This window comes from Corvus moneduloides, chromosome 17, assembly GCF_009650955.1.
Source record: "Corvus moneduloides isolate bCorMon1 chromosome 17, bCorMon1.pri, whole genome shotgun sequence".
In the NCBI taxonomy this organism is placed as follows: domain Eukaryota; kingdom Metazoa; phylum Chordata; class Aves; order Passeriformes; family Corvidae; genus Corvus; species Corvus moneduloides.
The window spans coordinates 7,889,569-7,898,123 of NC_045492.1; the positions used below are offsets into that span (position 1 = coordinate 7,889,569).

At 56.8% G+C, this 8,555-nt stretch overlaps 1 protein-coding gene across 1 annotated transcript; it reads left to right on the top strand.

Moving 5' to 3' along the window:
- Positions 1 to 567: 567 nt before the first annotated feature.
- PSMF1 (proteasome inhibitor subunit 1) lies at positions 568 to 7,783 on the top strand. The gene is made up of 7 exons (XM_032127169.1): positions 568 to 742; positions 1,838 to 1,990; positions 2,528 to 2,610; positions 3,196 to 3,372; positions 4,554 to 4,607; positions 6,454 to 6,612; positions 6,717 to 7,783. Exons 1-7 carry the CDS (start codon positions 614 to 616, stop codon positions 6,766 to 6,768), a joined length of 807 nt encoding a protein of 268 aa, XP_031983060.1. The 5' UTR covers positions 568 to 613; the 3' UTR covers positions 6,769 to 7,783.
- Positions 7,784 to 8,555: the final 772 nt, after the last annotated feature.

The following is an 8,555-nucleotide window of genomic DNA, read 5'->3' on the forward strand; positions in this document are numbered from 1 at the left end:
GAATCCTTTAGGTTGGAAAAGCCCTCTTAGATCATCGAGTCCAACTGTTGCCCCAGCACAACCAAGCCCACCACTAACCCACGTCCCTGAGTGCCACATCTACAAGTCTGTTAAACCCCTCCAAGGATGGTGACTTCACCACTGCCTCCAGGGCAGCCTTTTGGTGAATAATTTTTCCCTAATATCCAAAGCAAACATCCCGTGGCACAACTTGAGGCTGTTTCCTCTTGTCCTGTCCCTTGTTCCCCGGGAGCAGAGCCCGACCCCCACCTGGCTGCACCCTCCCGTCAGAGAGTTGTAGAGAGAGAGAAGGTGCCCCCTGAACCTCCTTTTCTCCAGGTTGAGCCCCTCTGGCTCCCCATCCGCTTCTGGTGCTCCAGCCCCCTCCCCAGCTCCATTCCTTTCTCTGGACACGCTTCAGCCCCTCAATGTCGTTCTTGTCCTGGGGGGCCCGAAACCGACCCCAGAACTCGAGAAGCCTCAGCAGCGGCGACCACAAAAGATCAGTCACCAGCCCAGCAGCCTCAGGAGGCGGCCCGGGCCCTGCGCAGCGGACGGGGGCCCTCTAGTGAGGGGCGGTGCGGCCCCGGCTCCGCCCCGGCCCGGAGCAGCCATGGCGGGGCTGGAGCCACTATACGCCTTGGCAAGGGCCGTCATTTCCCGCCCGCAGGACGCTCTGGTCTGTGGCATCCACTGGGAGCTGGTCCGGCACGGCTACCGCTGCCTGGGCACGGGCGACCAGGTATGGGCCGAGCCGTGCTGCGCCGCCGCGGAGGCCTAGTAGGCCACGGTGAAGCCCCGGCCTTTCCTAATGCCGCTCGCCGGCGCCGTGCGGCCGAGCCCGGCGACCGCTGCCGGAGCCGGGGGAACCGCGCGGCGCCGGCGGTGTTGGGGCCACCCGGGCCGGTGCGGGGTCCGAGGGGCCTCGGTGCTGCTGTGGAGGTCGGAACTGGCGACTGCGGGGTTGTGGAGTGTCCTGGTGTTGGCGGGGTGTCCCTGTGCTGTAGGGGGTGCCGCTCTTGGAGGGATGGCGGTGCTGACAGGATCCCGGTACTGGGGGGGCCGAGGGTCCCGATGCTGGGGGTGGTCTGTGGGATGTCGCAGGACGGGAGATCCTGTTGCTGATGCGATCATTATGACTTCGGGAAGGGAGTTAGTATAGTGCTAAGTGGAGCTTGGTGCTGAGGCAGAACTCTGTAATAAAACGGAGGTGTCCAGTGCAGTGCTGAGGAGTAAATGTACTGAGGTAATACTGGAGTGGGGGGCCAGTCTGGTTCTGGACCCAGTGCTAAGGTGGGGGTCTACTGAATTGGGATCCTGATGGGTGTTGGGAGAGTGCCTGATGTGGTGTTGGGGAGTAATGGGGGTGCAGGACAATGTCATGGCAGAGAACCCTCCCCAGTACCAGAGGAGGGGACAGTGTAGGGCAGGGCCCCCCAGCAGCACTGATGTGAGGCTGGGATAGACATGATGATAGCCTTCCCCCCTACCCCAGACAGCTCTGTGTCATGCTGGGGAGGTGAGGGGGAGAGTCTGGCAGGGAAGAGCATTGTCTCCCAGTCTGGGTATTTGTTACCTCTTCCTCCTCAGCAAAGGATGGTGTAGTCCCTCCTGTTCCAGCACAGGGATGCTGAGGGAGGCTGTCGCAGGCAGGGCCAGCCTGTAGGAAATACAGTCCTGCTTTTGCTGTCGAAACTGTGAAGGCACTGAAGGATCCCCTCCCAGAGACCTCAGTTCCCTCCTGGATCTCACTGTGCAGCCAAGACAAGACCCCCGCCCTAGGAGGTCATGCTGGGCTCCTGGGCAGGGTCTTGGCAGCCTGTCTGTTCTGTTGCAGCCAGGTCCCGATGAAAGGAAGTCAGAGCTGTTGCCCACCGGCTGGGAAGCCAATAAGGAGGTGTATACACTGCGCTACAAGTCCACAGACGATGCCCATGAGCTGCTGCTGAAGGCCATCATGGTGGAGGACAGTATGATCCTCAATGTCATGGTGAGCACCCATGTGGCCCAGGGGGTTTGGGGTCCTTTGGCTGAAAAGAACACCGGGGCAATTTCTTAAATGTTTGCTTTTGCTCGTTCTACCTGGAAGTGGTGTTTGTCCCTCAGGATGGGGCAGACTCAGGGGGTGTTTGTGTGGCAGAAGATGTGGCCCAGCATGAAGCTGGTCAAACCCTTGCTGTGTCAGAGCAGTGGGACAGTTGGCCTTGAACACTGCAGCCCAGGAGCTGCCCTGCTTCTGTCCCTTTCCTAGCTCAGGACATCTCTGCAGCCCCCAACAAGCACCTTTTCCAGGTGGCTTTGCTCAGTGTTTCACCCTTTGCAGCCTGAACTGGGGAGAGGGAGCAGGGAAAATGTTGCTGTATGCTGGGGTTTGCTCCTGGAGATTCAGGCACAGCACAGGGATATGGCGGGAAGCAGGTGAGCCCCATTCTTTGTATCCCAAGCCTGGGGCTGGTGTTGTAGCTTCTCTGTCCCTCATTCCCAGCTCTGCCAGGCTGCTCACTCTGCTTTACCTGCATTTTTCCAGGATCGGGGCTCTCAGAAGGTGGCAGATGTGACCTTGGCAGTGGCCGACTACATCAACCCAGAGCACCTGGACGATTTCCACAAGTAATCTCAGTTTCCTGGTATTTTCTGCAGGAGGAAGTGTCCTACTGGCATGGAGAGGGGGTCAGAAATCAGGTTGGGAGGAGCTGGAGGACTTACTCCCCAGTACAAACCCAGGCCAGCCCTGAAATGCAGCCAGAACTCTGTTCCATGCCTCCCTCTGCGCTGGCACAAGAGATTTAGAGGACAGTGGGATCGTGGGTTGGAGCCTAGGGGAGGGCCATCCCACCTGGAGACAGGCCATTTATTTCCAGAGCATTGTGCTGGGTGGACACTGCCCAGGAGAATGACAGCTTCAGCCACATCTGCAGTGTCATGTGCTTTCCTCCAGTGCAAACTGGTTGGGTTGGAGCAGAAGGGAGTGGCTGGGTGACACCTTGCCCATCTGAAATGGGGTGAGGACTTTGATGCCCTTGTGTGCTGTTACCACTTCCTGTCCCCTCTGTGCTGCCAGCAGGGGACATGTTTTGTGCCAGGGACGCTTTGGGCTTGTCTGTCCACTCCCCGTGCCTCTTGCAGCCTGTCCAGCACCCTGTGTCCTGGTGCCATGGCTACCCCAGCCCACTGCCTCCCCTCTCCTTGCTGCAGGGTGTACAAGAACACCGAGGAGCTGAGGACAAGGATCGCTTCAGGCATCATTGCTCCCCTCAGAGGCCCTGCAGAAAAGGCCGAAAAGGAGCCTGAGTCCAAAAGGGATGTGCACTGGGATGAGGACCCGCTCCGACTCCCTCCCCGGCAGCCAGTGGGCACAAGAGCCCCATCCAGGTGAGTAAAGAGCGTGTGGCTGCTGAGAGCCCCCTGTCAGATGGGATGTGACCCAAACTACACGTCAGGTCCACATCTCTCACACGTGGGATGGGGAGTGTAAGGGATCCAGACCTTCCCCAGCTGGATCAGCCTGGACACCTGGGTTTGATTTGGTTGCTGGAAAGGGATGGGCTGTTCTGGAGCTGTGTGTTGGACTGACAGACCCAGGAGGGAGCAGGCAGGGTCTGGGGCTGGGAGGTGAGGTGTGGGGTGAAGGACAGTGGCCCTGCTCTGTGCTGGCTGAGGGACTGTTGGGGCTGGCAGAGCAAGGACGCCAGTGGGAAGGACAGTTGCCATTGTGTGGCTGGGACACCAGAGATGCATCCAGCCAGGGTGGGGTGCAAGGCTTCCTCTTCTTGTTCTCCTGACCCCACTTTCCCCTTGGAACCATTGCTGGCAATGCTGGGTAGAGGGGACACATGGCACCTGCTTTGCCATCCCTTTCTGACACCTCCCAGTCATCCCTTGTACGTGGCAGGCGAGTTCCCCCCTCTCTCACACACACACTATGATGCCCTTTGGCTGGAAGTCAAGAGACACTGCAGTGGCTCTGCCATCTCTTGGGGACCAGCTGGGACATCTGGCTTGTGTGTCAGCCCACTGCTGTCTGCTGCCACTCAGGGTGCGAGAGGCTCCATGGGGAGGCCTGGGAAGACAGGCTGGAGCTGGGCACTGCTCTGAAACCATGTTACTGGCATGGATTATTGACAGGGAGATGTGCCAGCTGGCTGCAGGCCCACCACCCCACTGTCCCCACACTCCTAGAAGTGGGACTGTGACTGGGCTGGGACATGCTGGAGAGCCTGGCCTAGCCCAGACCTGCTTAGGGATCCCCTGGCATGGAAATTCCTGGTATATATGGACAGCTCCTCCTTGAAGCAGTGAGAACAAGAGGCTCTCTTTTTCTCAGCAAGCTGCTGCCACACACATCAGTGTCCTCATCCAGCAACACCCTGGAGCAGGGAATGCTGTGTCCTGGGCCTGGGATGGCTCCCAGTGGCAGCTCCCTCACACAGGGTCCCACAGGTCCCAGGGCCCTCCAGGTGTTGCACTGTTTGCCATGGGAGAGCACCCAAGGGCACAGCTCCATGCAGCTTCTCTGCCCTTCCCTGAATATCTCGCTGTGTTCTGTGTTTCAGGCCTTCCCCCTTGAGCCCCTTTGCTGTTGGTGGGGAAGACCTGGACCCTTTTGGGTGAGTATGGCTCTTGAAGCACACCCTACTCTGCCTTTGGGGGGCATGGGGTGGTTGGAGACCACTGGAACAGCATCTAGCCAAGTGTCTCTGAGTGGGGATGGTGATGGGACAGTTGCTCAGTGCAAATTGTGAGGGACCAATTGACAGTTGCTAAAGCTCAGTATGGTTCTAATATTGTAATAAGATCCCGTCTCTTGCATAGATGATAAGTTGCAATCTGTGTCTGTTTAATAATCAGCTTGTATTAATTTAACACACAGTAATTCCTGCAGTAAATCAAAGCTGAATATGTCGTTAAGTGAATTTAAGCCTCTAATTTAAACAGTTACCAGCTGCTGTGTCTCCAGCCCAGCAGTCTGCAGAAGGGGAGGCTGAAAGCCGAGTTCACAGATTCTCAAGTCCTGTTGCAAGCCTCCCGGCTGTCTGAGGCACTTGGAGAAAGCTTGGGCAGAGGCTGGGCTGTCTGGGAGGCTGGGCTTCACAGATACATCCTTGATATTTGGTTTGGTCAGGCAAGGCGAACCTGTCATCTTCCACTCCAGTTAAAAGCACACAGTCAGACAATAACCAGCTTGTGGTGTCATTGCGCAGTGTCCTGCAGCCCAGAGGAGTCTCCTCTTTGGAACCACTCTCCTGTGGGGATGGCATTTTTTCCCCTTTTGCAAGACTTGGTTCTCCATGGGTTTGGCTAGAAAAGGGACAGCTAAAAATGTCCCTGCTCAGCTGGAAAGAGAGGTCTGGAGCTGGAGGGACTGGAAGGAAACCGGATTGTACAAGGAGAGGGGATTCATTTTGGGGGAGGGTGTCCTTGTTTCTCTTGGTGCCTCCAGCCCTTCATCAGAGATTTCTCTGTAAATGACAAAAAAAAGATGGTAAATGGAAGCAGATTTGTGACACCTGCCAGCGCTGGAGACCCAGACTCTCAGGAATATGCTCTTGGGACCTGGCTGTCCTGGGGCGCTTTGGGCAGCCGTTCTGGCCTAATGGAACTCATTAGCACGGTTGTTAATGACTTGTATGATGGCAGCGGTGTCCGGAGGCTCCAGCCGCATTTGCACAAAACCGACCATGAGGAATGGCACTCGCAGCATGGGGCAGCTCTGAGGAGCCGCCGTGGTCAGCAAATGACTTCCAGGCAGTTCTTTGGAAAGGCTTGTGGGAGCCCAGCCGGCTCTTGCGACACCGTGCAGAGCAGGACAGGAAGCAGGGATGGAATATGGGCCTGCAGTGAGGGCCAGCTGGTCTGGTGCTTCTTGAAGGAACAGCCAGCACCTCTGCTATGGAGACAGGCTGAGAGATCTGGGGCTGTTCAGCCTGGAGAAGGCTCCAGGGGCACCTTAGAGCCCCTTACAGTTCCTAGAAGGGCTCCAAGAGAGCTGGAGAGGGACTTTGGACAAGGGCCTGAAGTGACAGGACAAAGGGGAAGGGTTTCTCACTGACAGCGGGTCAAGTTAGATTGGATATTGGGAAGAAATTCTTCCCTGTGAGGGTGATGAGAGCCTGGCACAGGTTGTCCAGAGAAGCTGTGGCTGCCCCATCACTGGAAGTGTTCAAGATTGGATGGGGCTTGGGACAACTTGGTCTAGTGGAAGATGTCCCTGCCTGTGGCAGGGGGTTGGAATAAGATGAGCTCTGAGGTCTCTTCCTACTCAAACAATTGTGGGATGTTCTGCAGGGCTCTCTGTCTTTCTGCCATGGGCTGCCTCACTGGCTGGTCCTGGGAGCTTTCCTTCCCACGTGCCATGTGTCAGGTTAACCCCTTGTTCCCATGCTCAGCATTTCTTCTGCCGTTCTCTCTTTCCAGTGCCAATCTCATCTCCTTCTCTGCCTTTTCTCTCTCCAGAGGTCGAAGTGGGGGAATGATTATGGACCCTCTCCACTCTGGCTTCCCACATCCTGGTATTGACCCATCGTCGGGCATCCCAGGCCGGCTTCCCCCAGGAGCTGTCCCACCAGGCGCCAGATTTGACCCCTTTGGCCCGTTAGGAGCTGGGCGACCCGGGTAGGTCCTTGGCCATGCTTCCAGCCTGCCACTGGATCCCAGCTCATCCCTGTTGCTGCAGGCCTGAGCTCTCCTGTTTGACTCTGCTCTGAATTTCTTTCCAGGCCAGATCCTGACCACCTTCCCCCTCCAGGCTACGACGACATGTTCATGTGAGGAGTCACCACGTGGCTGCTCACAAACAAGTCTTCTGGGAAGCAGGGGCACTTTGCCTCTTCACTCCTCGTCTGATGGGCGTACATCTTTCCAGCAGCATTTTCCTCCTCTCTGTTTTGGGCCACATTCCCATGTGTCCCATCAGCTATAAAGGCTTCCCTGTTTGCAGAACGGAAGAGGAGGCAGTAGTAGGTCATTTCTTTCCCTGCTCCTCTGAGGGTACCCGGCCATTTGCACCCAGCAAGGTGGGAGCATGGGGTGCGGCGTTCTGGGAGCGGCCTGGGTGTTGTGGGATTTCTCCTCTGCTTCTCTGGGGTGGCAGAGCTTGCTGCTGGGGTCTCACAAGTGGTGGGTGTGAGGAGGGAGCTGGCTCCTTGCTGCTCCTCTGCAGAAAACCACAGCAGACTTGTGAAGGGGACAGCCAGAGTGGGCTCCCCACAGAGTGGGTTTCTCTCTTGCTCTGTATCTGAGCAAGGCACTGATTGAAGGGCTGGAAAGCCCAACCTGCAGGGTCTCCATGGGCAGACCCCCAGCAGCAGCTGAGATTACAGCTTTGCCTGCTGGCTTTGAAGAGCAGCACCAGAAAAGCCTTTGATGTGCATGAGAAGAGAAAGATTGAATTCCTGGCTCACCTTGCCCCCTCTCTTTCCTGCAGCTGTGGTGTTTTTCATTCCTGGGGTGTAATTGAAGCCCTGCAGGCAGTGTGGCGAGGGTTGCCCACTGGGCACTGCAGGAGTGTGGGTGCTTTGCAAAAGAGTTTTCTAGAACACGTTCTCCTGCTGTCAGTCTTGTTGTGTGTGGCTCTGCCTGGCTGGCTTGGGGAGAATGGCTGAGATCTGCATGGCTCAGGCTCCTGAGCTCTCTCTAGCAACCCCCCATCCCCACAGATTCCCCAGGTCAGTTGATTTTGGGCCTGCAGCTCATCTCCTGCCAGGGGCTCATGCTGTTTTTCTTCTCGTGGTTTGATCTCTTAGAAGGATGTTCAGGAGACTGAAATAAAAACCTGACAACAGTGTTGTGCTGGTGCTTACTGGGGTGTCCCCCTGTGTTCCCTACTGTGCAAGGGGAAGCCCCAGAGCCTTTCTGGAGGCAGAGATTCCATGCTGGGAACTCGCTTTGTATCTTCCCCTGAGCAGCAGTGCTTTTCCAAGACGATGTAACTGTATTAGGAAAATGGAGAACAGCCCAGCCCTGCTCCTGCAGTAATTGCCTCTCCGGGGCATTGAATGCTGTTGGAACGCTGCACGCAGCTGCGTTGGCAGAAATAAAAAAGGGCAAGGGATCCCCCCATCTCTCCCTTTTCCCAAAAGGCTTTTCCTTTTAAAACCTCTTTGCCTACAAATGCAGTTAATAAAGCTGTGTTATGGTGTGTGCCATCCTGGGCTCTGCACATGTGGGAGCAGGGAAGACCAGCTGGAGAAATCTGGTGCTGGGAGCAGCTGAAGCATCCCCTGCATCTCCCCGGGGCTCATGCATGGACCCCCATTTGTGGAGGGGCTGGTTCTGAGCCCAGACCCACTGAACTATGCAGAGGTTTTTCAGAGGAAGTCCCACCTGCAGACCCACGTGTGGGCTGTGGGCAGTACCCATGACCAGAGCAGCATGGGAAGGATGGAGAGAGACACACGGCTCGGTGAGGCCATTGCTCTGGCTATCCGCTCTGGCTCCTGGGACAGCCTGTGCCCATCCACAGCTTCGTTGCAGGAGAAAGAAGCTCCCAGCCCTGCTGCTGGGGTTGAGAGACTGCAGACCCCAACCTTACTGCGTGAGGGAGCAGAAACAGCTTT

Excerpts from the sequence above, each read along its gene's own strand:
- PSMF1 (XM_032127169.1), top strand. The coding sequence starts at position 614 with ATGGCGGGGCTGGAGCCACTATACGCCTTGGCAAGGGCCGTCATTTCC. Across the intron at positions 3,373-4,553 it reads GGCACAAGAGCCCCATCCAG|GCCTTCCCCCTTGAGCCCCT; the intron begins GTGAGTAAAGAG and ends TCTGTGTTTCAG. Across the intron at positions 4,608-6,453 it reads GAAGACCTGGACCCTTTTGG|AGGTCGAAGTGGGGGAATGA; the intron begins GTGAGTATGGCT and ends TTCTCTCTCCAG.